Raw genomic sequence first — 17,754 nt, 5'->3', positions numbered from 1 at the left:
ATTGCTTTGAAAGAGAGAGGCAGGCCATGCTTGTGTATTGAATCGGATAAAAGCACAAGTGAAGCGGCAGGAAGAATTTAGGTGAGCCAATTCTTATTTCCCTTTTGAAATGGAACAGTTGTTGAACTTGATCAGTACTTTTAAGGGTTTTAACATTTTTGCAAACAGCCACGGAAGCGTTTGTTGTTTTCATGCATAGGTTAATACTTCATTACGGTAGCCATAAGTATTTTTGTGGCGGCCCGTCAAAAACAACTCCGCCGTTTTCGTATTTTGATATCCTGATACGCATTAGTTACTGATGAAAATGTATCTTGTGAGTTACATTACAAACGCTTGGTAATGGAAGTGGGCCCCTTACACAGGATTTGACAGGTGGATGATCGATATAATTATTTAGATTAGTACTTGAATGACTAGAGAAGACAACAGTAGTACACACCGTGGAATAATATTGTAGCTCAATTAAAGTGACATGAATACATTCTAAAACATTGAGTACATCATTGAATGATGCAATGCGTTATCTGCTCCTCTTAATTTGTAATTGGCAGGAGTCACTACTACCAACAGGGTGAATGCTGCACCTGGGACTCCACCTCCAGCCATGACCTCGGGAAATGAGAACGAGGTGCCCACTCTGACAGGGAGCATCCCACAGAATGGGGAGAACAAGCCACCCCAGGCTATCGTCAAGCCCCAGGTCCTCACCCACGTCATTGAGGGCTTTGTCATCCAGGAGGGAGCTGAACCCTTCCCTGTAAGTGCCTTCTCCCATGGTACTCCTTAGCAGCTAGGAGTAAACAACATGCCACTATCTCAAGAGTGATTTCCCACAGGGGCATATTCCTAATAGCAACAAACACAAACAATCATGCAACATCACTCTCTGTGCTAAGCAATGACAAATTGCAATGTCTTACTATTGTTTGCCTTGGTCATAAATTCTAATAGCCTTCTGTAGTCCAAAATATTGTTCCATACAGAGATGTCTGTGAAAGAAGGCACACAGATGTTAAGACCACAATTAAGTGTTATTTTTGAGAGAAGTGGGGCGCAAAATGTTGATACACACTTGAGTGACTATGCCTATTTGACTTATCAATTAACAACTCCCTGTTTCCTAGTGGATGTTTGCTGCACAGGCTTTATTACACAGCTTATGGACACAGCATTGTTAGTTTGCCATTGTATTGCTGTCATAGGGGTGGCAGGATAGCCTAGTGGTTAGAGCGTTGGACTAGTAACCGGAAGGTTGCAAGATCAAATCCCCGAGCTGACAAGCTACAAATCTGTCATTCTGTCCCTGAGCAGGCAGTTAACCCACTGTTCCTAGGCCGTCATTGAAAATAAGAATTTGTTCTTAACTGACTTGCCTAGTTAAATAAAGGTAAAATAAAAAAATAAAAATAAATTGCTTGGAAAGAGTGCCATTAAGCCATCACATGTTGTCTTCCCCAGATTGAGCGGTTGCCTGTGATGATGGACAGCCCAAAGAAGCTGCATGAGCAGCTCTCCTCTGACCCCGACAAGACTCCTGTTAGTAACCCCACCAACACCACAGACTCTGAGACAGAGGAGCTGACCCCTCAAGGTAAGGGACGTCTGTATGGAGTGATTGAAGCCATCTTATTTGGCAAGCAACACATGGACTTTCTAAGTGCTACAGCTTCATAACAATGTAAGAGGAGGATCTTTCATGGAATTATTTTGATTTGTCCACAGAATTAAAAGACCAAGAAGATTCAGATTCTCCCAAACTGAGCTGTGAATTCTGTGGCTGGGTGGACTTTGCCTACAAATTCAAGGGGTCAAAACGGTTTTGTTCCATGGTGTGTGCAAAAAGGTAATTCACATTTGGGGTACCATTTCTAATCAATCAAATGTATTCATAAAGCCCTTTTTACAAAGAGCAGATGTCACAGTGCTTATACAGAAACCCAGCCTAAAAACCCCAAACTGCAAGCAATGCAGATAGATGTAGAATGTTTAGATCCTTTCAGTGGGTTAAATCCATCATGGTCAGAGCTCCTCAGTAGTGTTGCTTTGAGATGTGGGATGGGAGTGGACATAACTATTATCCTTGTTGTGGAACAGGTATAATGTTGGTTGCAGGAAGCGGATAGGCCTTTTCCATCCAGAAAGGAGCAAAACATCCAACCGCTGGCACAGAAGGTCACACAACAGCGGCCACCAAAGTATCGATTCTAAGAAGCAGGTAGGATAATCTCCTACTTCTCCACTGACATCACAGCTCCTCTGTGAACAAACATGCTCCCCTCAGTGACAGCAGAGCTGACTCATGGGTTTTGTGTTTCAGAAGCTGTCCCCTATGCCTCATCAGACCCAGGGGGGTTCAGTGTCCTCCCCGATTCCCTCCCAACCCAGCCAGGAAGAGTCCAGCCCCTGCTCTGACATGTCCAGCTATGAGGAGCCTCCGTCGCCCCTGTCAGCAGCCAGCTCAGGGCCCCCAGCACCCCAGGCGGTGTCACTCCTGGCAGGGAGAGGCTCGGACCAGGAGTCCACCCGGAGCCGAGAGCTGCCTCTCCTCACTCAGCACTTCCTGCCCAACGACCCCACCAAGTGGAATGTGGAGGAAGTATACGAGTTCATTCGCTCCCTTCCAGGTAAGTCTCATAAATACAGTATTTAGCTTAGGCCTACACCATAACTATATTCTTCTGTAGGCATGATGATGTGATGATAGTAAGCTTATTTCCCCTCTGGGGATCAGTAACGTTTATTAATTCCTCAGTGGATTGTCTTATGTAGACAGTGTTCATGCTTGTCTTTGACGTTAGATCATTTATTTAATGGGTTCGCTGTGGCTTGTTCCTAGGCTGCCAGGAGATAGCAGATGAGTTCCGCACTCAGGAGATAGACGGGCAGGCCATGCTCCTACTGAAAGAGGACCACCTTATGAGTGCCATGAACATTAAACTGGGACCTGCACTTAAGATCTACGCAAGCATCAACATGCTCAAAGACTCTTAGCCATGATGGGTTGATATGGTGCTGATGTGTGTGCATTTGTGTATGTCTGTGTGCGTGTTAGTCTGTGTTTGGTGGGAAGGAGTCATACTCTGGGACAAGATTAAACATGTCGCCATCGCACTGATGACTACCTTACCTCTGCACTACCATTTTTCATCCCACCTTTGGATTGGCTCCTTCATGGTACATTTATCCATGGCCTGCAGACAGGTAGACAACTGGTCATTCCATTGGTTGTCAAGGAGAAGTTTCCAGGGAAATACTTTAATGGACTGACTGCGTTAGAGTAATGGCACAAATGGTGCTAAAAGCACTGCAAGGATATATTTGAGCTTGTAGGAAAAGATGTGAAAATGTGGGTATATCTGCATTACTTTCTTCTGAAGTATAATTGTGATTTTTGATTATCATTGTGGTATGTTTTATTTTGGTGCTGATCTGATGTTATTGACAGCCGTACGTGTACAGTATGTTTGTCAGGGAACAAATGAAAGCCAGTCACCAGTTTGAGTCTTATACAACAGATGCTTAGCTCCATTTCATAATGATCAGCAACTATACACTGCATGGCATTTCACTGTGCTCAGAGCAGTTTACGCTGTTACTTTGTGACATTGATACTTTCTCTGTACATTTTATGGGCTTAGAGAGACGATCTTCTTTCCAAATGTGATTTACCTAGATGCCATGCCTTTATTTATTCCTGGGTCAGATTTCACATCCTGTGAGGTCTTCTATGACTGTAGGGTTGACCCCATGCTATCTGGGTTGACCACAAGGCTGAAAAGATGCATAACTCAATGAGCTCACTGTGGATGTTCACCATCATACCTCTTTTATTCCACTAGCACTTAAAATGATTGGTTCTCTTCTCCATAGTTTAAATTAATACAACCAACATTACTTGATTGGGTTTGAAATTCAAATATTTGGTTTGGTGAGTTGTCAAGATCTGTATGAGTCTAAAGCTACCTTTTAAGGAATTACATGCTTGTATTTGCTTTTAAGTTATCCATAATGTTTTATATAAAAATTAAGTATTTTGAAATATGCAAACATGTAAATATCATGGCTTGGGGAAGGTGTCTTTTTAGTGTTTTTATAAAAAAAAATATTGTATGCTTGTCATGTGATGAATGGTCAATTGTGTTTTTAATTGTTTGAGATGATGCTTTGTCAAATGCCTGTATTTATCGAAGTACTGAATTTGTTACACAACATTTTCCAATGATAAATCTGCAACATAGTCAGTTGTATGTTTTTATTTTTGTGTTAAAATCTATATTTGCTTGAGTTTGATATTATGGCATGTCGGTACAGTAACAAGACCAGTAGCTTCACTGATTGCACATAGTCCTCTGGATGGATTGCAGTTGTCTCCAGAACTCTGAAAGATTCTCCTTCCTTCCTGCTGTCTTGTATCATTATTACATGGGACATGTATTAGTGTAAGTACATGGTAACATATTTATCTGAATTATATTGTCACAAATGTAGCCTGTCCTCTAGTGGTGCTTAAAGGGTAGTAATTGTAGAACAATTGAATTACAGTGGGTTTGAATATTGAATAGGTTGGTGTATTGAATACGTTAATAGTGGCTGCTTTCAAGTCTTTCAATTATAATATATGCAATTGAATAGTTAGGATATGTGGCAGACAAATGTCACCATTCAGTGCGCGGGAAGAATTGATCAGTGATTTGGGATTATTTTAGTCCTAGTGTTATGATTGGTGAATCCTTTCGTATCACTCAAAGTGATGTGTGGTCTGGGGTTTTGCTTTTAGGCTTAGCCATATGTCAGTCACTTCTAAACTCAGCAAAAACAGAAACTTTTTCAGGACCCTGTCTTTCGAAGATATTTTGTAAAAATCCAAATAACTTCACATCTTCATTGTAATGGGTTTAAACACAGTTTCCCATGCTTGTTCAAAGAACCATAATTAATGAACATGCACCTGTGGAATGGTCGTTAAGACACTAACAGATTACAGACGGTAGGCAATCAAGGTCACAGTTATGAAAACTTAGGACACTATAAAGAGGCCTTTCTAATGACTCTGAAAAACACCAAAAGAAAGATGCCCAGGGTCCCTGCTCATCTGCGTGAATGTGCATGAGGACTGCAGATGTGGCCAGGGCAAGAAATTGCCATGTCCATACTGAGACACCGAAGACAGCTCTACAGGGAGACAGGACGGACAGCTGATCACCCTCGCAGTGGCAAATCACGTGTAAGAACACCTGCACAGGATCGGTACATCCTAACATCACACCTGTGGGACAGGTACAACAACTGCCCGAGTTACACCAGGAATACACAATCCCTCCATCAGTGCTCAGACTGTCCGCAAAAGGCTGAGAGGCTGGACTGGGGGCTTGTAGGCCTGTTGAAAGGCAGGTCCTCACCAGACATCACCGGCAACAACGTCGCCTATGGGCACAAACCACCGTCGCTGTGCCAGACAGTACTGGCAAAAAGTGCTCTTCACTGACAAGTCGGGGTTTTGTCTCAACAGGGGTGATGGTCGGACTCACGTTTATCGTCGAAGGAATGAGCGTTACACCAAGGCCTGTACTCTGGAGCGGGATCGAGGTGGAGGGTCCGTCATGGTGTGGGGCGTTGTCACAGCATCATCGGACTGAGCTTGTCATTGCAGGCTATCTCAACACCGTGCATTACAGGGAAGACATCTTCCTCATGTGGTACCCTTCTTGCAGGCTCATCCTGACGTGACCCTCCAGCATGACAATGCCACCAGCCATACAGCTCGTTCTGTGCGTGATTTCCTGCAAGACCGCAATGTCAGTGTTCTGCCATGGCCAGCGAAAAAAACACCAAAAGAAAGATGCTCAATCCCATTGAGCACGTCTGTGACCTGTTGGATCGGAGGGTGAGGGCTGTTCCCCCCTCCAGAAATGTCAGGGAACTTGCAGGTGCCTTGGTGGAAGAGTGGGGTAACATCTCAAAGCAAGAACTGGCAAGTCTGGTGCAGTCCATGAGGAGGAGATGCACTGCAGTACTTAGTATCTGGTGTGACCACCATCTCAATTGACTGTTACTTTTCATTTTGACCACCCCCCCTTTGTTCAGGTACACATTATACAATTTCTGTTGGTCACATGTCTGTGGAACTTGTTCAGTTTATGTCTCAGTTGTTGAATCTTATGTTCATACAAATATTTAAACATGTTAAGTTTGCTGAAAATAAACGCAGTTGACAGTGAGATGACGTTTCTTTTTTTGCTGAGTTTACTTGCCATGGTTACGATCACACCATAGACATTCAAACCAGGTTTCACACCTGTCTGGTGTGCTTTAAAAAATAGACTCGAACATTTCCGCTTTGCTTATTCCCTGGTAATATTATACATAATACCATTCCTAATTGTAAAAAAAATGCTGTCGGCTCGCACAGTGTCGGGGTTGAACTGGAAAAGCACACACAGTGTTGCCAACTAATTTTCAGGGTAAGTTGCTGGAAGCAGGTTGATTTGTTGCTAAATGTTTCTAAATGACAGTGTGGTGTCATTGCGTGATAACGTAAAACTGTGTCCTTACGTAGAATTCACAATAATCTTACTCAAATTCACTGGCCGGCTCTGCAAAAAATATGATTTGACATTTGTTCAGGTACAGACTCCCACTCTTTTCTGTACTTCTGGCTGTACAACTTTGATTGAGACATGTTGATTGATGTTGTAAGTTCTGTTCAAGATCAAACATTCGTTACCAACTATATTCATTGAGTTTGGCTCGTCGAACCCATGCTGCTGCTGTCAGCCAACAATGATTTGCAATTTGCAGAAATTGCTGCTGCCTGGGCGCCTGCTGCTGACGTCACTGACAACGCACTTTTGCAGCCAGGCAAAATCGTTATTGTCATTTAGAGGGAAAATGCGTGCATTTTAGCATTTGAGTCACTTTTCAAAAGTTGCTAAAAGTTCCAAATATATTTTTTTAAATAGCTAAATTTGTTGCTAGGTGCCGTTTGAAAAAAAAGTTGCTAAATCTAGCAACAAAATTCCTAAATTGGCATCACTGCACACACACGCCCCTCTGTTTTCATTCAACTATGGAGCAAACCATCAGTATGTGTCAAACAATAAGCTTGAAACCAGAACATAAAACGTTAGGGCAATTTTGGGTATGTTGAATTGATAATTGTTACTTATTTCAAATATGTGTGCACAGCGTATAGATTTGTAGTATGATTACTACATATATAACCTTTATGAATAAAGTCTCCCGCACGTGCAATGGTTTGGTCCGATTTTAAACGTTGTTGCGCTGATGATACGTTGTACGTATCATGAATGCTACCGCTCAGTGTTTGAGATCAATTGACACCCTTTACCCTGGCTCATTGAGATTTATTTATATGTATTTATAAACTGCAAAACCCTTACGCACCACTGCACTGTGTATACCAGGGTTGGCTGGTCTTCTCTAGTCACTCGTATGCTTAGTCACTGGTATACTTTTATTTACAAAGCCATTTTGTGTTTTAAGTATAATTGTATCTGCCCATTTCTATTGTTCAGAAATGTGGTGGGTACTCTTCGTTCTCAGGTCTTTATCCTGCTAAATGTTCCAAATGTCCGAACTGAATTTGGTAAAGGGCTTTTATGTACTCTGCGCCATCGCCTTGGAACGCCTTACAAAATACTCCTGGAAGAACTTGTCCTGATTGGTGTTTTTAAATCACTGATGAAGGATTTTGAGGCTGATTCCCTGACCTGTTAATGTTTTTAATTAGCTGTTTTATGATTCTGTTATACTCTTGTGAATTCTATGGTTTTTACTAGGTTACTTGTAGTTTTTCATGTTGTCTGTCTGTAATTGTGTAATGACTTGGTGCTGCTTATCTTGGCCAGGATGCTCTTGAAAAAGTGATTTCAAATCTCAATGAGCCCTTCCTTGTTAAATAAATAAAGTAAATGCACATCCCTGATACATTCATGTGCTATACTGTTGCATTTTATCGTGTGTGTATAATTTGCAACTTTACTCTGATTTACTAACGTTATCTGAAGACTCAACACAAGTGTTGGTAAGTGAGTTTGGTTCCCGAAATAGTTTAATAAACTAACCAAAATACAGTATGACATTATACCCCATTTTGTTGATGGTGAATATGCATTCCAGACAAAAGTGAGAGTATGAGACTATAATGACTTTATTTTTATTGGTCAAGTCATGCAGAATGCAAACCCAATCATGGATTGGGGAGGCAACATGCTGTGATGTGCCTTGTCTCCCCAACAGGTATACACTCACCATTTTCCTATCATTGGTAGCCTATATATTCATATTATGTAATTTTGTTGGTATTCAAAGTGCACTATGTTTAGTTCTCTCTCTATGTGTGTCCATGCTCCAGGGAGCCCTCCCAAACCATCACTCTGATATATATATATTTAATTTAACCTTTATTTAACTAGGCAAGTCAGTTAAGAACAGATTCTAATTTACAATGACAGCCTACGGGGGAACAGTGGGTTAACTCCATTGTTCAGGGGTAGAACAACACATTTTTACTTTGTCAGCTTGGAGATTCAATCCAGCTACCTTTCAGTTACTGGCCCAACACTTTAACCACTAGGCTGATGGATTTGGAGAATTGTGTTTCCAATCTCAACCTTGCACATGAGATAGTGATAAACAGAGACTTCGTCTTCAGACAGACCAGCCCACCCAAAGACCGGTAAGAAGTCAAGCTATGAAACACACAATTCCTGTCTAAATAAATATTTCAGTCACTTTGAAGTCACAGATTTTTTTTCATTTCCTTTTAGCTTGGAAGGGAGAGTGACTGTCTTCGTGAGCAGCTTTCATGCAGCCCTTCAGACTATACCCATGTAGTCATTCTGCTACAAGAAGTGAAAACTGTAAATATGGTCATGTACCCTCTGTCTTGTTTTGCACGCTTTGTACAAAATAATAAAATGCAGTACAACAGGATATTTCTTAACGTAGCTCTTTATTAGCTAGCTATAACTGGCATGTTCACGTATCGCCAACCAGGATCAAACAGACCATGACCTAACCATTTGGGTGATCTTAACCAATCATAGCACAGTATGATACGGCAGTAAAATGCATCCAATTACAATTCAGAATGTTTACACATAAGAATATTACACCCTCCTCCTCAGTTTCTCAGCATTGACAGTGAAAAAGTAGCAACAACTAGATGTTAATTTAAGTGACCCACTGTGTGGTTGTCTCTTGTGTGGTCAGACCGTGCTGTCCCTGCTCCTGCCAGGCCATGTGCGGTCTGAGGGCTCAAGTGGAGGAGGTTCTGGACCTGGATCTGATCCAGCAGCTGGCAGATCATGGGGCCCTGGTCCTGCAAAGACTGTCAGGCTACATCATCAATACCATGGCCTCCCTGTGTGCCCCTAAACGAGACCCAGAGATCAGGACTTATCGGACACAGTGGAGCTCCTCAGGTGAGGGACAGACTCAATGAACTCATTTTATGGTTAAAAAAAGTTTATATGTATCATATCAGATATTGAAATGTAACCAAGTTACCTTGTGAAAGACTAAATCTCAAAATAGTTCAACTCAGAAGTTTCTTCCCAGAATATTCCTCTCATCCACAGGAGGTTGGTGGCATCTTAATAGGGGAGGACTGGCTCGTGGTAATGGCTGTAGCGGAATAGGTGGAATGGTATCAAATCCAACCCATGGTTGGATGCCATTCCATTGACTCCATTCCAGCCATTATTATGAGCCAGTCTACCCTCAGCAGCCTCCACTGCTCTAATTATAATTACCCTGGCTATGGTCCACACGTCCAGAAATGGACCTGGGCCTACTTTTGGTTTGATGCTAAGAAATATTTTCCTTTCCTGACTAACAGGGCAATCTTCCGAGTCCTTGGCCTGATGAAGACAAACATGGTCAACTTTACTGTTCAGAGCCTCAGGCCTCATCTCATGCAGCAAGCTGTCCAGTACGAGCATGCCACGTTCCACGAGAACCTGTTGAAGCAGCCAGGTGAGTGAGACAAGGTGCTTGCAGTAAATCTACACTTAAAAACATTTCAGTCCTGTCAATTCTGACATGCTCCTAACATCCAGAAGGAAGTGGATCCATGTGTTTTTTTGTTGTTTATTTTGCTGGTTTTGAAGTAATTTAATAAACCTTTCTAACTAGAGTTCATGGACAATACCAATGTTTGACTTCAGGTGGCAGCACAAGTGGAGGCATCGGTCAGTGCCCAGTCAGACCTTGATCCTGGAACTCTCAGGCCAGTCAGTCCTACATCTGTTCTGGACAGGGCTTACCTGCGTCTGCTGAGCTGGGACCCAACAACCAGACCTACCCTGAGGTAATCAAACAACAGGACCCTGCTTGGTTCTGTTTTCATAGTGGCACAATAAGCATATTGACAGTTCATGCAGTTTAGTGGCGAATCTAATCCAGGAAGGTGGTTGAAGCAATTTTCAACAAGGAAATGACAATAGACTGAGATTACTCTACAATAATTTATGTGGGGGTGAAACCCCACATAAACGGTAAAAAAAAGTTATAGTAGCTCATGTTCAAATTTCTCCTCTCCCTCCACAGACAGTTCTGATGGACAGAGCCCGCTTGGAGGCGCTGGAACAGAGACTGAGCCCGCTAGTTCTTGAGGCATCAGTTCTGCTGTTGACCAGCACACAGCATGGGGACGCTGTTTTTTCTTCGTAGGAGTTTGTAGGTAAACTCAAGCAGACCATCACTGCCCTGCTGGAGGTAAGAGATGGGGGGGGTTTACTGGCTGTCTCTGGGCGCAGGTAATGTTTGACCAAACAGGGAAGTTGACAAAAGAGCCTAACTGCTGCTGTGTAAACATATGCAACAAACCCCAGATTCTACAGGCTCAAGAAATAGCCCATAGTTAACGTAACCCCCCCAAAAACATTTAGTAATACAGTAAGTACAATCAAATGTGAGAGTTCCTTAAATCCTTATCCTGCAGAATGGATGTTTGACACCAGTCTCTCTGGTGCGCTCAGGGACTTTGACCTGCAGTGGGTGTTGCTCGGGCTGGGGAAGCAGGTGCTTGTGCAGGTGAAGGAGGCTCTGATCACGTAGGGAGGACCAACTCTGCCTCAGGACAGTGAAGACGGGCTCGAGCGACAGATCTCAGACCTTGCAAAGGATGACAAGCCTATCCTCACTCTCATGGGTCAGTCGCCACAAACCTGAACCTGACCTCCCAAGTACAGCACTTCTTAAGATAATGCTTCAGCATTCTAGAGTACTTTGTTTATCCAGTGATATATGGAGGTCAATTGAATCTTTATCGATAGAATTATAAGTCCCATACAGTTGTCCAGTTTAGGAAGGTATGTAAGTCAAATGGGCGATTGCAGCAGGCTGATTTCTCTCTTTGCGTCCCACACATACTGTAGTAGAGAGAGTACAGAGCTACCTCCAGGCCATGCTGGAGAGAGGCCCCACTGAAAGTAGTCGATTCATGTCCCCTGATCTGAGGCTGCTGAGCTAGCAGACCTGGGAATGACCTTTGGGCGAATGGTCCATATTAACTGCACAGTCTTTGGACCCTGTTCCCACTGGGAGAGGCCGAGATAGTCTCCCACCCCAAACACCTTGGTCACCTGCATACGCTGCCATCCAACACTTACAGAACGAAGAGTGTATACTGTTTATTTAGAATTGAGAAGGATGTAAATACATTAGCTAAGTTTGTTAAACAAAAACATATGACAGGCCATGAGATAGTGGAATACATAGACAGTACCAGTCAAAAGTTTATTATTCTACAATGTAGGAAATAGGGAAAATAAAGATAAACCCTTGATTGAGTAGGTGTTCTAAAACTTTTGACCGGTAGTGTATTTCCCCAAGACGTACCGTATGTAATATATAAACAAATTATACTGGCATTTCAAATTCCATGTCTTCAACACTGTTTACAGGTTTGGCAACCCTAATAATATTTTTACTCATATCTAGAGTATGCATGTATGTCAGCTACTGTCTGTACATTAGCTGGATAATGTTGAGTTGATGTAGGATTGAGTTGCTTCTGAGCATGTTTGATTGGTATGTACTCTATAATTTAAAGCACCTACCAAAGATTTGTTTATGCACTTTTGAAAAATGTAAATACATTTGTATTTTTTTTAACTGTCCATTACATCATCTGTTGGGGTATTGTTGAGTGAAATTTCCCCCAAAAGGTTCATATGTTTAATACATTCTACCCAAGTATGATACTCCTCACAATGTTATCATGGATACGAAAATAGATTTTGTTCCATCTATTTAAACAATTTTACAAACTGGATTCAGTTAACATTTTAATAATTGGGTTTTAGAGTTATGAGGAAAAACATATTAATTTCTTAATCAGTGGTAAGTAACGCAAAGCACAATATACTCCCAACATAAATGTGACATAAATGTACAGTGCATTCGGAAAGTATTCAGAACCCTTGACTTTTTCCACATTTTATTACGTTACAGCCTTATTAAAAAATGTATTAAATGAATTGTTTCTCTCATCTAGCTACACACAATACCCCATAATGACAAAGCGAAAACAGGTTTTTAGATTTTTCCTAATTTATTAAAAATAAAAACAGATACTTTATTTACATAAGTATTCAGACCCTTTGCTATGGGACTTGAAATTCAGCTCAGGTGCATCCTGTTTTCATTGATCATCCTTGATGTTTCTACAACTTGATTGGAGTCCACCTGTGGTACATTTCATTGATTGGACATGATTTGGGAAGACACACCTGTATATATAAGGTCCCACAGTTGACAGTGCATGTCAGAGCAAAAACCAGGCCATGAGGTCGAAGGAATTGTCCGTAGAGCTTCGAGACAGGATTGTGGCGAGGCACAGATCTGGGGAAGGGTGCCAAAACATTTCTGCTGCATTGAAGGTCCCCAAGAACACAGTGGACTCCATCATTCTTAAGTGGAAGAAGTTTGTAACCACCAAGACTCTTCCTAGAGCTGGCCGCCCAGCCAAACTGAGCAATCGGGGGAGAATGGCCTTGGTCAGGGAGGTGACCAAGAACCAAATGTTCACTCTAACAAAGCTCCAGAGTTCCTCTGTGGAGATGGGAGAACCTTCCAGAAGGACAACCATCTCTGCATCAATCAACCAATCAGGCCTTATTGGTAGAGTGGCCAGACGGAAGCCACTTCTCAGTAAAAGGCACATGACAGCCCGCTTAGAGTTTGCCAAAAGGCACCGAATGAACTCTCAGATCCAGAGAAACAAGATTCTCGGGTCTGATTAAACTACAATTGAACTATTTGGCCTGAATGCCAAGCTTCACATCTGGAAGAAATCTGGCACCATCCCTATGGTGAAGCATGGTGATGGCATCATCATGCCGTGGGGATGTTTTGCAGGGAATGGGAGACTAGTCAGGATCGATCGAGGGAAAGATGAACGGAGCAAAGTACAGAGAGATCCTTGATGAAAACCTGATCCAGAGTGCTCAGAACCTCAGACTGTGGCAAGGGTTCACCTTCCAACAGGACAACCAGCACACAGCCAAGACAATGCATGAGTGGCTTCAGTACAAGTCTCTGAATGTCCTTGAGTGGCCCAGCCAGAGCTCAGACATGAACCCGATCGAACATCTCTGGGGAGACCTGAAAATAGCAGGACAGCGACGCTCCCCATCCAACCTGACAGAGCTTGAGAGGATCTGCAGAGAAGAATGGTAGAATCTCCCCAAATACAGGTGTGTCAAGCTTGTAGTGTCATACCCAAGAGGACTTGAGGCTGTAATTGCTGCCAGGTGCTTCAACAAAGTACTGAGTAAAGGGTCTGAATACTATTGTAAATGTGATATTTAAGTTTATTTTTAACAAATTGGCAGCTTCATTAAATAGTACCTGCAGAACTGTAATCGAACCCACAAATGCTGATGCTCCAGATACTCAACTAGTCTAAAGAACGCCAGTTTTATTGCTTCTTTAATCAGAACAAAAGTTTTCAGCTGTGTTAAAATAATTGCAAAAGGGTTTTATAATGATCAATTAGCCTTTTAAAATGATGAACTTGGATTAGCTAACACAACGTGCCATTGGAACACGAATGATGGCTGCTGATAATGGGCCTCTGTACGCCTATGTAGATAGTCCATTAAAAATCAGCCGTTTCCAGCTACAATAGTCATTTACAACATTAACAATGTCTACACTGTATTTCTGATCAATTCTATATTATTTTAATGGACAGAAAATGTGCTTTTCTTTCAAAAACATGGATAAAAACATGGATAGGGACCAGGATGTCTTGCTCCCAGGCAGACTAAATAACTTTTTTGCCCGCTTTGAGGACAATACAGTGCCACTGACACGGCCCGCAACCAAAACATGCGGACTCTCCTTCACTGCAGCCGAGGTGAGTAAAACATTTAAACGTGTTAACCCTCGCAAGGCTGCAGGCCCAGACGGCATCCCCAGCCGCGCCCTCAGAGCATGCGCAGACCAGCTGGCTGTTGTGTTTACGGACATATTCAATCAATCCCTATCCCAGTCTGCTGTTCCCACATGCTTCAAGAGGGCCACCATTGTTCCTGTTCCCAAGAAAGCTAAGGTAACTGAGCTAAACTGAGCACTCACTTCCGTCATCATGAAGTGCTTTGAGAGACTAGTCAAGGACCATATCACCTCCACCCTACCTGACACCCTAGACCCACTCCAATTTGCTTACCGCCCAAATAGGTCCACAGACGATGCAATCTCAACCACACTGCACACTGCCCTAACCCATCTGGACAAGAGGAATACCTATGTGAAAATGCTGTTCATCGACTACAGCTCAGCATTTAACACCATAGTACCCTCCAAACTCATCATCAAGCTCGAGACCCCGGGTCTCGACCCCGCCCTGTGCAACTGGGTACTGGACTTCCTGACGGGCCGCCCCCAGGTGGTGAGGGTAGGTAACAACATCTCCACCCCGCTGATCCTCAACACTGGGGCCCCACAAGGGTGTGTTCTGAGCCCTCTCCTGTACTCCCTGTATACCCACGACTGCGTGGCCACGCACGCCTCCAACTCAATCATCAAGTTTGCGGACGACACAACAGTGGTAGGCTTGATTACCAACAATGACGAGACGGCCTACAGGGAGGAGGTGAGGGCCCTCGGAGTGTGGTGTCAGGAAAATAACCTCACACTCAACGTCAACAAAACTAAGAAGATGATTGTGGACTTCAGGAAACAGCAGAGGGAACACCCCCCTATCCACATCGATGGAACAGTAGTGGAGAGGGTAGTAAGTTTTAAGTTCCTCAGCGTACACATCACAGACAAACTGAATTGGTCCACCCACACAGACAGCATCGTGAAGAAGGCACAGCAGCGCCTCTTCAACCTCAGGAGGCTGAAGAAATTCGGCTTGTCACCAAAAGCACTCAAACTTCTACAGATGCACAATCGAGAGCATCCTGTCGGGCTGTATCACCGCCTGGTACGGCAACTGCTCCGCCCACAACCGTAAGGCTCTCCAGAGGGTAGTGAGGTCTGCACAACGCATCACCGGGGGCAAACTACCTGCCCTCCAGGACACCTACACCACCCGATGTTACAGGAAGGCCATAAAGATCATCAAGGACAACAACCACCCGAGCCACTGCCTGTTCACCTCGCTATCATCCAGAAGGCAAGGTCAGTACAGGTGCATCAAAGCTGGGACCGAGAGACTGAAAAACCGCTTCTATCTTCTAAACAGCCACCACTAACATTGAGTGGCTGCTGCCAACACACTGACTCAACTCCAGCCACTTTAATAATGGGAATGGATGGGAATTGATGTAAAATATATTACTAGCCACTTTAAACAATGCTACTTAATGTTTACATACGTATACATATGAGATAAATAATGTAGGGTATATACTGTACTCTATATCATCTACTGCATCTTTATGTAATACACGTATCACTAGCCACTTTAAACTATGCCACTTTGTTTACATACTCATCTCATATGTATATACTGTACTCGATACCATCTACTGCATCTTGCCTATGCCGCTCTGTACCATCACTCATTCATATATCTTTATGTACATATTCTTTATCCCTTTACACTTGTGTGTATAAGGTAGTAGTTTTGGAATTGTTAGTTAGATTACTCGTTGATTATTACTGCATTGTCGGAACTAGAAGCACAAGCATTTCGCTACACTCGCATTAACATCTGCATGTGACAAATAAATTTGATTTGATTTTTTTTTTTTTGTCGTTTGCGTAGAGGTGGATCAGGGAATCACCCGCAGCAAGAGCGACATCTTTGATATATACACAGAGAAAAGAGTCGGCCCGAGAATTGAACCCTGTGGTACCCCCATAGAGACTGCCAGAGGTACGGACAACAGGCCCTCCGATTTGACACACTGAACTCTGTCTGTGAAGTAGTTGGTGAACCAGGCAAGGCAGTCATTTGAGAAACCAAGGCTATTGAGTCTGCCGATAAGAGTTGCCTATGCCGCTCTGTACCATCACTCATTCATATATCTTTATGTACATATTCTTTATCCCTTTACACTTTTTCATCACAAGCATTTCGCTACACTCGCATTAACATCTGCTAACCATGTGTATGTGACAAATACAATTTGATTTGATTTGGATATTAGAATGGTAGTGTATATACAGTTGTGGCCAAAAGTTTTGAGAATGACACATATACATTTTCACAAAGTCTGCCTCAGTTTGTATGATGGCAATTTGCATATACTCCAGAATGTTATGAAGAGTGATCAGATGAATTGCAATTAATTGCAAAGTCCCTCTTTGCAATTCAAATTAACTGAATCGCCAGGACCGTCTCCTAAAGTTAATTCAGCTGCGGGATCGGGGCACCACCAGTACAGAGCTTGCACGCACAGTGAGGCGAAGACTTTTGGAGGATGGCCTGGTGTCAAGAAGGGCAGCAAAGAAAAACATGAGGGACAGACTGATATTCTGCAAAAGGTACAGGGATTGGACTGCTGAGGACTGGGGTAAAGTCATTTTCTCTGATGAATCCCCTTTCCGATTTTTTGGGGCATCCAGAAAAAAGCTTGTCCGGAGAAGACAAGGTGAGCGATACCATCAGTCCTGTGTCATGCCAACTGTAAAGCATCCTGAGACCATTCATGTGTGAAGTTGCTTCTCAGCCAGGGGAGTGGACTCTCACAATTTTGCCTAAGAACACAGCCATGAATAAAGAATGGTACCAACACATCCTCAGAGAGCAACCTCTCCCAACCATCCAGAAACAGTTTGGTGATGAAAAATGCCTTTTCCAGCATGATGGAGCACCTTGTCATAAGGCAAACTAAGTGGCTCGAGGAACAAAACATCGATATTTTGGATCCATGGCCAGGGAACTCCCCAGACCTTAATCCCAAACAAAAACCCACAAATTGTGACAAACTCCAAGCATTGATTATGCAAGAATGGGCTGCCATCATTCAGGATGTGGCCCAGAAGTTCATTTACAGCATGCCAGGGTGGATTTCGGAGGTTTTGAAAAAGAAGGGTCAAATATTGACTCTTTGCATCAACTTCATGTAAATGTCAATAAAAGCCTTTGACACATATGAAATGCTTGTAATTATACTTCAGTATTCCATAGTAACATCTGACAAAAATATCTAAAGACAGTGAAGCAGCAAACTTTGTGGTAATTAATATTTGTGTCATTTTCAAAACTTTTGGCCACGACTGTACAGTTGATGTTGGAAGTTTACATACACCTTAGCCAAATAC

The 17,754-nt window shown here is 42.8% G+C and overlaps 3 protein-coding genes across 3 annotated transcripts in view; 2 read left to right on the top strand and 1 right to left on the bottom strand.

Annotated features, from left to right (window-relative positions):
• LOC115138455 (polyhomeotic-like protein 2) overlaps positions 1-4,244 on the top strand; it is a 52,594-nt gene extending 48,350 nt beyond the window's left edge. Inside the window, 6 exon segments of the mRNA XM_029675343.2 lie at positions 555-760; positions 1,462-1,594; positions 1,726-1,846; positions 2,098-2,218; positions 2,321-2,627; positions 2,840-4,244. Coding sequence (XP_029531203.2) covers positions 555-760; positions 1,462-1,594; positions 1,726-1,846; positions 2,098-2,218; positions 2,321-2,627; positions 2,840-2,994 — 1,043 coding nt within the window. The 3' untranslated portion in view covers positions 2,995-4,244.
• LOC115138425 (ankyrin repeat and SAM domain-containing protein 1A-like) overlaps positions 1-17,754 on the bottom strand; it is a 71,644-nt gene that overhangs the window by 1,204 nt on the left and 52,686 nt on the right. The window lies entirely within an intron of this gene.
• Positions 9,057-10,698, top strand: LOC115144896 (T-complex protein 11 homolog). Its single transcript, XM_065020511.1, is given in 5 exon segments — positions 9,057-9,419; positions 9,422-9,449; positions 9,866-10,002; positions 10,201-10,259; positions 10,576-10,698. Coding segments are annotated over 5 exon segments (501 nt in total). The 5' UTR covers positions 9,057-9,265.

The sequence above is a fragment of the Oncorhynchus nerka genome, linkage group LG2 (genome assembly GCF_034236695.1).
Source record: "Oncorhynchus nerka isolate Pitt River linkage group LG2, Oner_Uvic_2.0, whole genome shotgun sequence".
NCBI lineage: Eukaryota > Metazoa > Chordata > Actinopteri > Salmoniformes > Salmonidae > Oncorhynchus > Oncorhynchus nerka.
The sequence above is the reverse complement of the archived record's forward strand: the minus strand, read 5'-3'. Positions and strand labels throughout refer to the sequence as shown.